Raw genomic sequence first — 17504 nt, 5'->3', positions numbered from 1 at the left:
GTTTTCCTCGCTCTCTCGATACTGTCTGATGTGGTCAGTGAAATGAAACGGGGTCGCTAAGCCGGCACTGATTTTTCCTGACTTCCACAACTTGCTCAGGGACACCACAGGATAAGTACAGCACCAAAAAAAAGTGCAAGAAATCCTGTCTGGAAATAAGAACATGTATACTGTGTTCCAGTGTTCATTTCTGGTATTTGCCTGCAAGTACACACGGAGTACAGTCTTTGGGGGCATGGAGTGGTCCTGGGAATGAACAGGACAGCATTTGCGACTACCAGATGAATGAGCAGTTTTGTGAAAACCACATAGGTTTACCGTCTGAGACAGCTATGGGCTAACATAATATGTAGACCTAGATTATTACTGTTCTATGTGTCTCACGTCATTTGTGTGTTCATCATGCATTGCTTATTGTAAGAGAAGTTGCTCTCCAACATGTATCTGTGTTGTAGTTAAGAAAAAGGCAGGTTGTTCGGAGTAGGACAGGATTTGGAGCATTCGGCCTTGACTCTTATGAGAGAGTGTTTGGCTGTGTATTCCTAACCCTCTTTTCCGGGATCCTAAACTCCCCTTCCCCATCCACAACCTCTCACTTAACCCTCGTCATCCCTTCCCCTCACAACCCCCATTGACTATCTTGTGGTGACCTATTTACTAGCATAAAGAACATGGTTGCTGTCAGCAACTATGGCAAGTTTACCGGTGTGGGGTGCTCCTTCTAAGACAAAGTCCTTGACTCTGTCAAAAGTCTGCTTACCATTGGCAGATAAAACATCAAGGGAAAGATCGAAAGATGGCCCTTCTCTGCCCTCGTCGACGGCCATCACGTCTTTGTCAAAGGGGGGGCTGGCCACAGAGGTAGTGTCCACGGTCACGACGACAGCTACTCCTCGACTGTCACTGCCACCAAGGCGTGAGGCATCTGCTGTGGCACCTGTGAAGGCCCCTGTAATGGGTCCAGCTCCCCTCGCCACTCCACCCCAGAAGTCTCTGTAGAGGGGAAGGGGTAAGGTTCCTACCGACCATAAGAAGGTTATGGGCCCACGGGCTGTCCTGGAGAAGCCGGTCCAGATTTATACCAGCTCAGATGAGGGCGAGGATGATCTGCCCGAAGATTGTTCGGACCACAAAGAGAGTCATGGACCTGTCTCAGTGAGTGGGGTGTCACCACATAGGGATCCCGGTTCACTGCCTTGGCAAAGTAGACACATCAGTCCTGCACCTCCACCACTCGTTAATTTCCCGCCTCAACCAAGGGACATGTCATACTGGCAATGCTGCACGCTGGTCTCGGAAATCCAGCAGAGACTGCCTCCCACACCGGGCCCAGGAACGTCTAGGAGCCCTCCAGGACCGCAGCCCAGAAGCCCACCCCGGCGCAGGCACCTGACAACTGACCTACCAGGCCCAATGCATCAACCGATGCCTCCACCCCCACTCGGAATTGGACTCTGACTGGGGATTTGGCAACACACACAGACATGGATACGGCGGCCACGGACACTGACTAAGCAGATGACTTTGTACCAGCAGACGGGGAATCATTGGACACGGGTGAACCCCACAGGGCTTCTCCACCGGATGAGGTGGGCTTGTTTCACGCTATGATGTCCAGGGCCTTGGAGCTGTTTCATCTGGTACCGGAGGAGACTGAAAAGGAAGGATTCCCTTACCAAAGACTTGACTCCAGGCGGATGACCATGTACGTCCCTTTGCTGGACAATATCTAGGAGGAGGGATTGGCCCAGTTGAAGACCTTGAGCACCGCACCGCCCAAGTGGGATAGACTCGAGTAGAAATACAGGGTCCCGGACTCGCCCAAGTGCCTGAGTTCCTAGCCTTCACCTGACTCTGTGGTCTCAGCCGCAACTAGAAAACAGTCGGCAAACTAGTCGTCGTCCATGGTGCCCCCAGACCACGAGGGGAAGAAACTGGATGCAATAGGGAAACGGATCATATACATTGCTGCCAGCACCATTAAAGCCGCGAACGCCCTGGCCATTTTGTCCTGCTATCACCGGGAACTATGGTATAAACTGGGCCCTATTCTGGACTTCCTGACGATAAGAATGTGGAAGCTCTGGCGCTGTTCCAGGAAGGGGAAGTGGCCTCGGACCACGCCATTACAGTGGCAGTGGACATCACAGACACAGGTTTCCGCCAAATGGGCAACAGAGTGTCACTTCTGCGGCAGGGATGGCTCAAAGCCACCAACGTCAGACCAGACGTTTAGTCCAAAGTGTTGGACATGCCATTTGATGGTGTGAACCTTTTTGGTAAGACCGTTGACGAGTCTCTGCAAGCGATCAAGAGAGACACGGAGACAGCGCGTTCACTGGTACTCTGCAGCAACGTCGGTCATTTTTTCGTTCCTCGAGAGGAAAGTCCGGCAAGTCCTCCAAGGGATATAACCCCCCTTAACAACCTTCCCGCTGCATGACATAAGAGGCGTACAGAGATCGCTCACAGGCATATGGTAGCGGAGGACAGCGTCAGCACTTCCGCTGGGCAGGGCCCTGATCCCAAAACAGGCCTGAGCCAGCCATGGACTTGTGGGGGAGAGTGGGGGGCGGGGCGGGGGCACCCACCTGTGCACCCCAGTGGAAGGCTGACTGTCGAGAGTTCGTCAGCACGTGGGAGGCCATCACCACCGACAGATGGGTGCTGGACACTCTCGGACAGGGGCACACCGTGGAGTTCCAACGCATGTGTCCTCGTATTGCCCATGTGGATCGGCAAGAACAGCACATGGCACAACTGCTACAGGAGGTCCATGTCATGTTAAGAAAGGGGGCGATCGAGCCTGTCCCCCAGTGCCCCAGAGGCTCCGGAGTGTACTCCAGATACTTTCAGGAAGTCAGGAGGAGGGAGGCAGATCCTGGACCTGAGACGCCTCAACAAGTACTTGAAGTCCCAGAAGTTCAGGATTGTCAAGTTTCAGCACATGCTCGGCCAGTTGGAACAATGTGATTTCCTGGCATTGCTGGATAAGGAGGATGCCCACTTCCACATCCCAATCCACTGGAAACAAAGCAAATTCCTGCGGTTCGTGGATAAGGGACGACACTATCAGTTCAAGGTGCTCCCCTTTGGCCTGAAATCATCCCCAGGGGGTCTTTACAAAGTGCCTGGCTCCAGTGGTGGTGCACCTTCATCTCCAGGGCATCCACGTCTACCCTTATCTGGGTGATTGGCTCGTTCGATCCCGCTCCCATATGTTGGTGAGCGAGCACACGACAAGGACCGTCAGTCTGCTGACGGATCTGGGATTTTCCATAAATTATCCAAAGTTTTGCTTGGAGCAATTGCAGAAGACTCTGTTTCGAGGCATCCGTCTCAACACAGTAACATGTCTGGCATCGCCCTCACAAGAGAGGGTGGCAGCCATCCTGGGGAAGGTACAGCGCCTGTCAGCAGCGCAGTCGGTTACAGTACGAGCTGTGAAGTCACTGCTGGGCATAATGTCCTCCTGCATCAACCTTGTCCACCTTTGCAGACTGCAGATTAGACCTCTCCAGGAGTTTCTGGATGTGAGGTGGCTGCAGGTCTCAGGATCCTGGATGAACAAGATCACCATCAAGAGGTAGTTCCGTCGGGTGATAAAATGGTGGGGCTGAAGGGACTCTGTTTGAAGTACCTGCGTACCAGGCGACGGTCACAACGAATGCTTCTCTGGAAGGTTGGGGAGCTCACACCGGACAGTTGCACGCCAGAGGCCCTGGTTGCCAGAAGAAAAGGCTCTTCACATCAATGTCCTGGATTTTCTGGCTGTCTTCTGAGCCCGTGAGTCCTTCCTGCCGTCGCTGAAGGGCAATGTGTGGTGAGGATCTTTACCACCACCATGTTCTACATCTGGAAGCAGGGCGGGTTGTGCTCTCGGGCCCTCTCCAAGGAGGCCCATGAGCTGTGCCGTTGGGCCATTCATCAGGAGATGATTCTCGTCCTTTTTCACCTGGCAGGTACCAAGAACACAATTGCAGACTCGCTAAGCAGGGATTTACGTTCTTGCCACAAGTGGGAGCTTCACCAGGACTAAGTGGATCTTCTGTTCTGTGAATGGGATCACCCCCAGATCGACCTCTTCCTGACGGCACCAAACTCGCAAGTGTGGGTTCGCCAGCAGGTTCCCGCAGCCGAAATGCATGGGCGATGCTTTCACGTTCCTGTAGGAGGGAATCTTCCTTTACACCTTCCCTACGTTCCCACTCCTGCTAAGAGGGATCAACACTCTCTTTGTCACTGCACGATGATACTTGTCGCTCCAGCGTGGCCGCGACAGATATGGTATCCGGACCTGCTACTCCTGTCGAAGGTGCCACCCATCAGGCTGCCACTACTTCCTTATCTTCTCGCCAGAGAAAAAGGAGCGATTCTACACCACAACCCATCGTCACTGAACCTCAGGACCTGGCTACTGCATACCTTGAATTTGGACATTATTATTTGCCAACAGAATGTAATGACATCCTGGCCAAAGCCAGAGCATCTTCCACGTTAAAGTGCTACAGACATAAATGGAAGCGATTCTCCGTATGGTGCAGTTTGCATAAGATCACTCCCCTGCGTGTCATGCCCCGCACGTCCTGTCATACCTGCTTTCCTTGGCCAAGTCTGGACTGGCTCACGCCTCTATCAAGGTGCACTTGGCTGCCATATCCTGTTACACCAGGGCACCGGGTAGGTATTCCCTGTGGTCTCACAGACTCGTCAAGGAGTTCATCCGGGACCTTTCCACCGGTGAAGGCTCTGACTCCAGCTTGGGAACTCAATGTGGTATTGCCTAAACTCATGGGCACACCCTTTGAACCAATGCATCAGGTTCCCTTGAAGTTCCTCTTGTGGAAGACTGCTTTCCTCGTGGCGCTCACCTCAGCCAGCCATGCTTACCATTCCACGCTACAAGGGTGGTGCTGCGTACACACCCCACCTTTGTCGACAGTGCCGTCAGAGTTCCTCATCAACGAACCTTTGGTGTTGCCTGTTTTCTTCCCGGATCCGTCATCTCCAGCAAAGAGGGTGTTGCATTCGCTGGACGTTGCTTGTGGAAGTTTTAAGTTTTCGGAAGACTTCCCAGTTGTTCGTCAATTTGGACCTGTGAATCAAGGAAAGGCCTTGTCGAAGGCTTCCATTTCCAGATGGCTCTCTAGCTGTATTATGCACTGTCAACGGCAGGCTAACGGGCCTCTTCCGGGCCAGCCGAGAGCCCACTCCACCAGAGCCATCACAGGAATTATGGCGTTTCTCTCTGGTATGCCCCTGCTAGACATCTGCAGGGCTGCTACGTGGAGGTCCACGCACAACTTCAAGAGGTTTTACAGCATTGACGGGGATTTCAGGAAGGAGTCCTGTGTCAGCCAAGCAGTGCTACGCAACCTGTTGACTTGAATTGAGTCTGTTCCAGGGATGATTGTTTATTGCTTCTGTTGACACTTGCCACCTCCTGTGGTTGTGTTTGTGTATATTTACTGCTGTCTAATCATTATTCATGAGCATGTGAATCCATGCCCGATCCCATGGAGAAGTTTTAAGTTACTTACCTTAAACTCTTGTTTACTAGCATGGGTCTGGCATGGATTCACATGCGACCCCTCCTCCCTTCCCTTCTGTGGCTCTTCTTGGTTCATACTGCCACTTTCCGTACTTACCAAATCTGAAGAAGGCCACCAGGGGTGGAACTTAGGGAGAAGACTGTCATTGGATCGGGCAGTAGGACCCAGAGGCCAGTGATTGGTATATAGGCGAAATACAGTTTTAAAGCTAAAGTTAAAATGTTTTTTCTCTTACAGAGGATTCCCAGCCTGACGACAGGGAATATAAATGAGCATGTGAATCCATGCCAGACCCATGCTGGAGAAGAAGAGTTACAGGTAAGTAACTTAAACCTTCCTTCTCAGATTGGCTCAATCCCAGAGTGTCCTGTTTGCCACTTCTCTGCCTCTCTATCTTGTCGTTTACCTTCTCTCCCTTCCCCTTTTCTAGAACTATACCTTACTTTGTTCATTCTCATATGTTCAAGATTTCTAAGTGATTTACCACACTAATGTGAACATATCTGATCGTTTCAACTGTGCTTGTGCAGAGGCCGAAATATTAGTAAATGAAGGTCTGTTTTTGGCAATTTACTCTTGCTAAAGCCAACCACATGATTAGGACCTTCTTTCGGAAATGGGAACACCCTTTCCCTCTTGTCCAACTAATTGGACATAAACATTTGAAGAGCTAGCAATTAGCTACCCTAAACTATCATTAAATAATATTGAGGTTGTGATGAAAGCCACAAAGATGTATGCAAGATCACAATGCTATTTTTTTCTTGGATGTTTCAGTTTTCACGTGCCTTTTTAGCGACCCTTTTTCTTTGCAAATGATCTTGCTGAAACGATTCATCAAGCCAATGTCTCAAAGATTTGTGAAGCATACGGGCTTAAAGTACATCCCCAGAGACCGGTTTTCCTTTGTTGATACAGTTTGAATGGTCTGATTAAATGCTTTGCTCTCTGAAAGTCTCTTAGCCAGTAGGCTCTTAAAAATGTATTTCCCCGTTTCTGCAAGCCCCCGTCCAATAACTAGACCTTTAATGACCTTTGTCTGGTCACTTTGAGCTATTTTGTTGAGTTTTCCTTACTTCAGCAGGTTTCCCCTTTCTTAGAGAGTATTCAGTGATAATGGAGAATACAATTACAGAGAATGCTATAATAGAGAAACAAAAACAGAGAAAAAAACATTGAACATCTTTAAAAATAGATATGGTGGTGGGGTAATGGGGTAAAATGGGTGGGGTTGGGGTTGATTTAAGCACATAGAGAAATTGAGAATTTGATGGTGGGGGGATCCCCCCCAACCAAATACTTGTTTTTGCTGAAAAAGCATTCTCTGTTATGTATTCGTTTTAATCACATAGAACCTTCTCAGATCTATGCAATCCTTCACTAGAGAAGGTTGTACCCTTGATTCATTCTTTGATTGTGGGAATTTTCTCAGATTTATATACCCTTTGCCTTGCTTCGACCTGGGCGTTGGATTAATGATGTTCATTAGATAAACGGAACTAAAGATTATAAAAAAAAAAATTAAACACCCATGTTTATGCTACAAATAGAAAATATCAAACTCTTTAATCTTTTGTAATGTATTTGTTTTTCTGTTTTGTATTTACTAGGTTTTCTTGTTTTGTTTGCTTTTAGCAGTCACTTTGAACTTGGCCATTGATGGCATGCTGACCCTCTGTTTTTTCTCATTGTATACCTCCTCCCTTGACAAACCAATCCCCTATTTTGTCTTCTCCTACCACTTTGCGAGTGGTTCACAAATCATTTTCTCATACCCAACCTTCAGCACTGACCTCTCCTTTTGTTGCCTAATGCTCAATTGTTCTTACACTAAAATGATCTGCCTACTAGCCTCTAATGCCACTCCTCTTGTTCTGCCTATGGCTTACCAATCACCACCTTTCACCCTCCCCAGGCATTCTTTGACAACATTTTTAGCTCAAACTTTTTATCACAGACATTGGCACCCAGATAAATGTTCTCATTACCTGCAAGATCTCCTCTTCCTCGGCTTCCACTCTGCCAAAACTCCACCCTGGTCCTCCGCTGCCTAGATTAATGCTTTGCATCCATTGATAAAATCCTACACACACACACACACACACTCTCTATCGTGTGCCCTGCAGCCCCCACCTCTCCCCACTGCTTGCATGCTGGCTGTCCATGCAAAACCGATCCCTCTATAAATGTCTTCTACTTTCCTTCAACTATATAGCTTATTCCTCACTCCCTACGAAGCATCATTTACCTCTCATTACTCCACTTAAACTGTATGCTCTGGCACGCTTCTCAACCTGTCTCCCCCCCCCCCGCCCTGTTTATAGTCTCGTGTCTGCTGCTCCATCCTTGATCGCCCATCCAATGCAACTTCCTTTTTTCTCCACACCCAACACCTAACTTCCTTTTACCTTACCCCCCTTTCATTCCTCCCAGAATGTTTTAATGGATGGATGGCTGGCTTGGTATTTGTCTCTGGTCTGTGTGTACTGCTCCTATCCTCATCACCAGACCATACAAATACTAACCATTGCTTGCTATTGCTTTCTGGAGGCATCTCAAGGATTGCCCAGCCTTGCGTTGATGTTCTGTTTCAGCTTGAGAGATACATCCTCTTTCACAAATACATATAATAAATGAGCCAGCCCAGAAAATCAAGTACGTACCCAATTATCAAATAGCCTCTTTTCTAATTATTGCCATGGCTTTTATTAGCATTTCTTCTATTTGTCTCTTCTCTAACTCCTGCTATTCGATAAACAGTTAGACATCTTGATTTCTAGGCCTTGTTTGTTCTCTGGCCCTACCCTACCCTGCAGCCTTTCTCCCACTCAAATCCGTATTCTGATACTGCTGGCACTTATGGTCGTCATATCTCTTTTGTAACTGTGAAAACTGATTTACTTGACTGATGTGTGTCCCTCAACTGCATCAAATCATTGCAATTTGTGATCAATGTGTCCCCTCTGCCCCATCCTATACTGCCTCAAATATTTTGTAACTACCCCGTCTCCTGTTACACCTGCCCATCACCCCTTCACCCTCCTTTGTGCTTCAAAACTATTTTAGTTCAGCATGGCATGCTACAGCTTCTAAAATAAAACTGTAGTACTAAACTGAAATAAAACTTACGTTTCATTGAATGTTAAAAAGGCAGGTATGGCTATGGTAAAGTTACTTGCCAGTGGAGTTTTCCCAGTACTATTAATCCTTTGTTTCCTCTGTTCCCAATAATCTCCCTCCATCTTCTCAGCATATAGGGCTCAACATATTTTACATCAGCAATTGGTGATATTCCTTGGCCTCACTATGCTTAGTCACATGATGGTACTGTTCCCCTGTCATTGGTAATAAATGGAAAGCAGATATTGTTGCTTTGTAGATTGATACAATGGATAATTAGATGCATGTTGTTGTCATGTATGATGAAAACCGTTTTGGGGCAATAATCTGAATGTTTTCGTTTTTTCTTTGCATTATTCTGTTTTTGGTTGTGAATGCAAAACACAGCTTAACATTTCTCAACCTATTTTTTCATCTAGAGACAATGATGGGAACTCATTTGATCTTTCGTCCCTTTCACTGCACACTGCCAATTGGGATGCCAACACAATGTCCGGATCCTCTGAGAAGTATTTTATTAATGTGTGCAAGACGTTGGTTCCAGAGAAGGGTAAGGAAGATTTTTTTTTTTTTTAACTTGGTTTTATTTGCATTTATTAAAGAGAACAAGACATTTCAATACAACAGAGATTACATATGTAAGCCACAAAAGTGCTAACAGTCTAGGTCCCCCCAACCCAGCTCTGCCCCACAAACTGACCCCTACAGACCCCCTTCCCTCCACCCACCTCCCTCTTCCCTCCCCTCTTCTAATCCCAAACCTGTTCATAGATGCAGGTCCCCTTTGTCAGTGGTCCGGAAACTGAGATCCTCACTGTGTCTGTTTATTACCTTTGTCGGCTCCCCTCCAGGGCCTATCCCCTCTACCCCCCTACACCCCCTGCTTCAAGGTACAATCACTTCCTTACTCGACCCCCGATGTTGCCTTCCTCCAAACCCCACTTTAGCAGCAAGGAGCACCACTTTGCTTGAAACTCATCCATCTTGTCGGTCACTGCCTCTGTCATCCTCTCCATTATCATCATGGTTTGTGCTTTCCCTTCCCAGACCTCTTTCAAGGGGAGCCTTTCACTTCCACTGGCTGGTCTCCCTGCCCTTAACATTGCTTCCCACATTTTAGGGAGTCTGTATTCTTCACTATCTTTTTGTGGGATCCCTAATAGTGACTGCAGCGGGTCCAGGACCAACCCTATGCCCGTGATCTCTTCCATCCAGCTCAGCACCTCGTTCCAAAACACTTGCACCTTGGGACACCGCCACCACATATGAGCTAGGGACCCCCGACTCCCACAACCTCTGGGGCACATTGGAGAGGCACCCTCAAACATCCTGGACAACCTCTGGGGATCTCTGTGCCAGCCCATTAGCATTTTGAAATTTTGTTCTATTGTGGAGATGAACAGTCCACCCTGGAAGCCAATTTTATAACTGCGTGCCCAGTCCTCCTCAGAGATCTCCCCTCCTACAATATCTACCCAATATCTCTGGAAAGTTTGTCTCAGTTGTAAGCTGGTCTCATTCATAGATTGTATAACTTGGACAGTATTACCTTTTGTTGTTGTGGACGTGTCGAGGACTTTCTCCACTGCTGATAAGTATCTAGCCACCAATCCACCCCACTTTGGGTCCATCAGGATACACTTGATGCAAAGCTATTCAAATACCGAGATAGGGTCCTCTCCCAATTCCTCCCGTACCGTTACCCACTCATGAAAGACTCCACCCCAAACAGTTGTCCCACCCGTTCAAGGCCCGCATCCGACCACGTCTGTGAGCGGGCTAGTCCCGGGTGCCCTAAGTCAAATGGGGGCCCCCATATGGAAGACATTGGGGTGGGCCACGTTGTATACCCCCTGTGTCTCCTTGGGTTCTCGCCAGACTGATCCAAAAAAAAAAAACAGCGTGGGGTGGGACCTTAGCTGTTCCGGGATTGACCTAGGTGGTGAACAAAGATAGTTCCTCACCTTCAGTGGGTGTGCAGCTAGGTCCTCTAAGTAGGTCCAGTGAGTCCTAAGGTTGGCCCTCATATGTTAAAGCATCACCCTGAGTTGGGCCGCCTTATAGTAAAGGCAAATGTCCGGGAACCCAAATCCCCCTTTGTCCCTTGGAAGTGTCATTGTTGCCATTTTTACCCTTGGCGTCTTATTCCTCCGTATGAATCCACAGAGCTCTCCTGTAACTTGCAAGAAGAACTTCTCGGGGAGTTGCCTGGGGGTGGCGCAGTGAACAGGTATTAGCAGTCTGGGGAACACGTTCAGTTTTATCAATATCAGTGGGTCCCATCTCTTTAAGTCAGCTGTCAATTGGGTCCGTAAAGGGACGTAATTAGCCGCAACCATCTCCTCCAAGTCCCTAGTGAGCTGAATACCCAGATACTGTACGTGTATGCTCTTTTGTTCTACTCTCATGCCTTGGTAACTCTATCAAGTCAAGTAGGGGGCTTTGCTCTAATATCGGCATAATTCCAGATTTCCCTACATTGAGTTTAAGCCTTGAAAGGTGGCCGTACTCCGCAATCTGGGCCATGAGTGCTGGGAGGGAGTTTTGGATGTTCATGAGCTAATCCAATAAGTCATCTGCAAAGAGCGAGAGTTTGCATTCAATTCACCCCTCACCCCCCGCTATGCCCATGATAGTTGGTAATTTGCCCAAATTGCAATTGCTAGTGGTTCCATGGCTAGGGCATACAGGAGAGGTGAGTTCAAAGGTCTCTGTGAGTCCCCCGGTAATCTGGACCCTTGGCATGGGCCTTTTGTAAAGTTCTGCCACCCACCCCATCCTCGTCAGGACCCTCATCATGAAAGGCCATTCGACCCTGTTGAAGGCATTATCTGAATCTAGTGAGATTAGGCAAGCATCTAGCCCTTTCATATGTGCCCCATGGATCAGGTTCATTGTCTTCCAGATGTTCTCCAGCATGGGGACTGGCATGGATTCACATGCTCATGAATATTCCCCATCGTTCGGCTGGGAATCCTCAGTAAAAGTAAAATCAGTTTCAGTTTCGTTTCTAAACTGTCTTTCTCCTATAAACCAATCACTGAGCTCTGGGTCATAGTGCCTCCAGCCAATGACTGCCCTCTCCCTAAGCCCCTTCTCAGGCAGCCATCTTCAGATTCTCGTGTTTCGCACTTTGTGCTTTCTGCGTTTTTTCACGTTTTTGGTAGGAAAACTGTTTTCGGTTCAATCGAGCCTGTGTGCTCCATGGCTTATCCTCCCGTTTTTCGGCATCATTCACCGCCTCCTCAAGGGCAGAAATCATTGAGTGTTTCTTCTTGGAAGCTTCCTGAAGTTCTCAGGCCAACACCGCGCCGGATCATGTCGGAGGAGGAAGACAGAGCTTCTCTCTTCAAGCTGTGCACCAGCTGCGGTTTGCAGAATGTTTTCTCGGACGACAAGCATTCCCAGTGCCTGTATTGTCTACACCCGATGCATAAAGAAGATTGCGAGATCTGACGTACCTTCACCAAGCGCACGATGAAGGATCGACACGTCCGGTTGGCAGCATGGCTCAAGACCAGGGCCTCTACCCCGGGTGATTCACAGGGGCTTGCCTCTTCTGGATCCAGCCAACCTGACTGGGCTTCTAAGTCCTTTGAAGGCGCTTCATCCGTGAAGGCCCAACACAAGGCCAAGCACCGCAAGTCCGTCGGGGTTGCCGCGTCAGCGTGCCCGCGGCGGTCAGGACGCGTTCATCATCTCCGTCTGCCTCGATTGCCGGCCACCGCTCCAGCTCTTCGTACAAGAGAAAGACAGCTAACCCGGGGAAGCTGCTGGGGAAACCAGAGGAGGCCAAGCAGGACAAGGTGTCAGTCCTTTCAACTAAGGTCCAGGCGGTCCTGACCAAGATGTCCTCTTCCATCGAGATGGTTTCTGCCACCCTCTCGAAGGCGAGGGCGGCTGACCCGGTCCAGGGTGCCCCGGCGGTGGCCAGAGTGGCCCTTCCTCCCAGACGTGAGGCTTCGGCCAAGCCAGTGTACAAGACTCCGGAGAAGTGGATGCCGGAGCTTTGTCCGGGACCGACCCCTCAGGACCCGAAGAAGGGGGGCGGAGAAGAACTCCAAGGCACAGACCTTTCTTTGTCCTACAAGGAGGAGATACTTTCTGTCCGCACCATCCAGGGTGGTGACGACAACGATAGAAATGTCGGGGGGGAGGGGCATCCTGTCAGTCCTGCTGCTGGGTGACGTCTGGGATGGAAGGCTGGCTCTGCTGAGGAACCCCGCCTCAGTCCCAAAGAAGAGACCGGCTAGAAAAGAAGTACCGGATGCCAGAGTCTGCACCCAAGTGTCTACGGTCTCAGCTGTTGCCAGACTGCGGTCTCGGTGGCGCCAGGAAGAAGTCGTCGAGTCCATTGTCTTCTTCATCTGCACCTTTGAAAAACGAGGGGAAGAAATTGGATTCCATGGGCAGAAAGGTCATCTACTCGGCAGCGACAACGGTCAATGCGGCCAATGCCTTAGCTATCGTGGCCAGATACGACTGGGAGCTTTGGTACAAGATGGCTCAATTCCTGGATTTCCTCCCTGATGATGGTTCGAGGCTTTGGAGATACTCCAGGAAGGCCAGGTGGTGTGGGACCACGTTATCGCAGTGGGCCTGGATATTGCGGACACGGCTTCCATCTGATGGGAAACATAGTTTGCCTTTGCCGCCGTGGCTGGCTCAAGGCCACCAGCTTTAGACAGGATGTCCAGGCGAGGGTTCTGAACATGCCATTCGACCGAGACAACCTGTGAAGGCCTTCGATTAATCCCTCCAGGCCATCAAGACTGTCACAGAGACGACCCATGCCTTGGGCACCCTGCAACAACACCGGCTGTCCTTTCGTTCCTCAGGAGGGAAGTCTTCAAAGGGTTCCAGCGGGGGCTCGTCTTACCGCCAACCCTCCCACCCCTCGACCCAGGAAGCCAACAGGGGTCGCTCCAAGGCCTTAGGGGGTGGCTGCTGTCATTGTCAAGGCTCTCTTGGCGGTGCACCGCCACCAAGCAGGACTGAACCGGCCAAGACATCGGGCCTTCATCCCTACACCCCAGTGGAAGGCCGGCTGGCGAACTTCATCAGCGTGTGTGAGACCATCTCCACCGATCGATGTGTGCTGGATGTTCTCGTCCACGGACACACTTTAGAGTTTCCACTGAAGTGGTCGCGAATACCATCGGTGGCCCGACAGGAACAACACATCAATCAGCTGCTGCTGGAAGTTCGGGCCATCTTAAAAAAATAAAAATAAAAAAAAGGGGCGATAAAGCTGGTTCCAAAACGACTCTGGGGCTCCGGAGTTTACTCAAGTTACTTTATCATAAGAAGTAAGAAAGAAGACCAGGGCTCGAGGCCCATTCTCGACCTACGACTACTCAACAAGTACATAAAGTCCAAGAAGTTCATGATGGTCACACTGCAGCACGTGCTCGGCCAGCTGGAGGAGGGAGACTTTCTGTCATTGTTTGATCTAGAGGACACTTACTTCCACATCCCCATGCACAAAGGACATTGCTAGTTTCTGCACTTCGCCTTTCAAGGGAAGCACTACCAGTTAAAGGCTCTCCCCTTTGGACTGAAGTCGGCGCCCAGAGTCTTTACGAAGTGCCTGGCTCTGGTGGCGGCCCATCTACAACTGCAAGGGATCCATGTGTATCCTTAACTGGACGACTGGATCATCCGGGCCACGTCAAGGGACATCGCCATCGACCACACGGCGAAGACCGTCCGACTGCTGACAGACCTGGGCTTCTCTGTGAATTATGCAAAATCCTGCTTGACTCCATCGCAAGACGCACTATTCCTGGCATCCAGGCTCGACACGGTGTCCTGCCTGGCGTCACAGTCGGAGGAGAGGATAGCGGCCATCTTGGGCAAAGTGCAATGGCTGTTAGCACTGAGGGTCGCCACAGTGAGGAGCATCAAGTCACTGCTCGGCATGATGTCACCATGCATATACCTGATTCGGCTCTACAGATTGCGGGTGCGCCCACTACAGGAATTCTTCAACGCCCGTTGGGTCCAAGTGAGTTCTGTCGAGCTTTATGGTGGTGGGGCGTGCGCTCCAACATCGCTGGAGGCACGGACTTCCAGAGCCCCCCCTTACCAGGAGACTGCCAATATGAACGCTTCCCTGGAAGGATGGGGAGCCCACACCGGATGTCTTCACGCCAGAGGTCTATGGCTGCCGGAAGAGAAGACGCTAAACATCAAGGTCCTGGAACCATGGGCGGTGTTTTGGGCCCTGAGGTCATTTCTGCCATCCCTCAAGGGCAAAGTGGTGAGGGTCTTCACGGACAATAACACCACAATGTTTTACATCCAGAAACAGGGGGGTACCAAATCCCCAGCGCTCTCCAAAGAGACACAGGACTTGTGGAACTGGGCCGTCGCCTGCGGGATGTTCCTCATCCCATTTCACCTGGCAGGAGTAAAGAACACTGTTGCCGATTTTCTCAGCAGGGAGCTGCGCTGTTGCCACGAGTGGGAGCTTCGGCAGGATCAAGTGAACAACTTTTTCCTCAAATGGGGAGGTCCCCAGATTGAACTGTTTGCAATGGCGACGAACACCAAGTGCTGGAGGTTCGCCAGCAGGTTCCCCCACCCGGGGAGCATGGAGGGAGCATTCTCATTCTCTTGGGAAGGCCTGTTTCTCCAGCATGGGGTCTGGCATGGATTCACATGCTCATGAATATTCCCCGTCGTCAGGCTGGGAATCCTCGGTAAAGAAAAATCGGTATCAGTTTCGTTTCTGATCTGTCTTTCGTAGTAGTAACCAATCACTGATCTCTGCGTCATACTGACCACAACCAATGACTGCCATCTCCCTAAGCCCCGCCTCCGGCAGCCATCTTCAGATTTTTACCGCACGTTCAAGTGTTGGGATCCTTGTGCTATTGCTCTCGAGCTGTAGTGCTTTTTTCACACTTTTTCTTAGGAAAATTTTCTCTTTCGGTCAAAAGAGCCTCAAGCTCCACCGTTTCTTTATCCGATCAACGGGGACCCGTGTCAGATTCTTCTACGCCCCTCAAGGGTGAAGATTTCGTCGAGCCACGCTTTTGGAGGACTCCAGAAGTTTCTCAGGCCCATCTCGATCATGGCCCAGGAGAAGGGAAGCTCGACGCCCGGAAAGCTGTTCAGGGTCTGCCCTGGATGCCAGCTTCAGAATGTCTTTAAGGAGGACGAACACTCCCTTTGCCTCTACTGCCTGCATGAGGACAAGACGCACGTGGAGAAGGACTGTGCGTTTTGCGGCAATATGTCGGAGCGGACCATGAAGGATCGCCATCTGCGTCTCGCCAACTGGCTGGAAGGGAAGAGCCAGTCAGGCGAGAAGAAGAAGAAGTCCGGGCGGTCTTCTAAGACCTTTGAGGGCGCCCCAGCGACGGGGGTCCAACAGAAGGCCAAGCACCGCGAGTCCGCTGGCACCAGGAGCGCCGAACGGTCGGGCTCTACGGGCGCCAGGCAGGGCGCATCCTCCCTGGCGCCATCAACCACGAGCCAACGCTCTGGCTCGGGTAAGAGGAAGGCCGAGCACCTGGCGAAGCTCCTGGAGAGACCCCGGTCAAGCTCGAAGGCCCCATCAGAGGAGGAGCGAGGCGGTGACCCTCCCCCCAAGGAGAAGGCGGTGAGCGCACCCAAGGTGGTGAAAGCCTTGATCCGCCCGGCCAAGGCCTCTATCGATACAGTCGCGGCGGCCCTGGCTCAGCCTGTGGAGGCTACACCAGTGGTGGCGACCTCGGGGCCCAGAGTCTCCCTGCCACCGCGGAGGGAGTCCTCTTTCATGCCCATCGACAGGACCCCCGTGAAACCTCCGACGGAGAAGAAAAAGGGGGGGCAGGAGGTCATCGTGGATTCGGCCTCAACCTCTGAGGAGGAGCTGATCGAAGTCTTAGACCACGGCGTTGGCGTGGAAGAAGACCAGGCCGTCGGGAGGGACCCCGACGTAGGAGACGACGAGAACGTTGAGGGTGCCGACGGGTCTCCTGACCGCCCGTCGGAATCCCCTCAACCAGTGCCGCAAGACAACTCGGCGGCCATTTTGTTGGCTATACAGTCCTTATGCTCAGAGATAAGGACGAGATTGCCGTTACCACCAACGGAGGAACCGCTCCCGACGGGGGACCCGGAGCCAGGCCCTTCTGGGAGCCCTCTTCCTAAAAGAAGGATTCATCCTCCACCTCCTTTTCAGCCATCGCGCCCTGCTCAGCTCTCCTCCCCGTCCACGACCCACGGGGATGATACGGGGACTGACACGGCCGCGACAAGTACAGACGATGAGGTTTACGACGAGGATCTCCCGTCGTCACCTCCTCCCCGGGCTTCCCCGCCCGACGAGATTGGGGTGTTTCACGCCATGATCGCCAGGGCATCCAAGCTTTTCCAACTCTGCCCGTAAGAGAAGAAGGAGGAAGGTTTCCTTTATCAACGGCGCGAGACCAAGAGGAAGACGGTCCTCGCTGTACCTCTACTGGACGATATCTGGGATGAGGGTCTCGCCCTCCTCAAGAACCCATCCACAACGCCTGCGAGAAGGGATCGGTACGAGAAGAAGTACCGTGTCCCGGACACGGCCCCCTTGTGCCTTTGGGCACAGCCGACCCCGGACTCGGTCGTCTCTGCGGCGGCCAGGAAGAAAGCGGGGGGGCTTCGGCCTCTACGTCAACCTCCCCACCGGACGGCGAGGGAAAGAAATTGGACACGATGGGACGCAGAGTCATCTCATCGGCAGCAACGACGATTCAGGCTGCCAACGCCTTAGCCATCGTAGCCCGCTACGACAGGGAGTTGTGGTACAAGATCGCCCCCCCTGCTGGACTTCCTACCGGATGACAAGAGGCGGAGGCCATA

At 51.1% G+C, this 17504-nt stretch overlaps 1 protein-coding gene across 1 annotated transcript in view; it reads left to right on the top strand.

Annotated features, from left to right (window-relative positions):
* The window catches only part of IGF2R (insulin like growth factor 2 receptor), a 2762372-nt gene that overhangs the window by 1837231 nt on the left and 907637 nt on the right, over window positions 1-17504 (top strand). Inside the window, 1 exon segment of the mRNA XM_069606818.1 lies at window positions 9092-9222. Coding sequence (XP_069462919.1) covers window positions 9092-9222 — 131 coding nt within the window.

The sequence above is a fragment of the Ambystoma mexicanum genome, chromosome 4p, assembly GCF_040938575.1.
Source record: "Ambystoma mexicanum isolate Mex_15411 chromosome 4p, UKY_AmexF1_1, whole genome shotgun sequence".
NCBI lineage: Eukaryota > Metazoa > Chordata > Amphibia > Caudata > Ambystomatidae > Ambystoma > Ambystoma mexicanum.
Note: the sequence above shows the minus strand (reverse complement) of the source record. Positions and strands in the feature narration are given on the sequence as shown.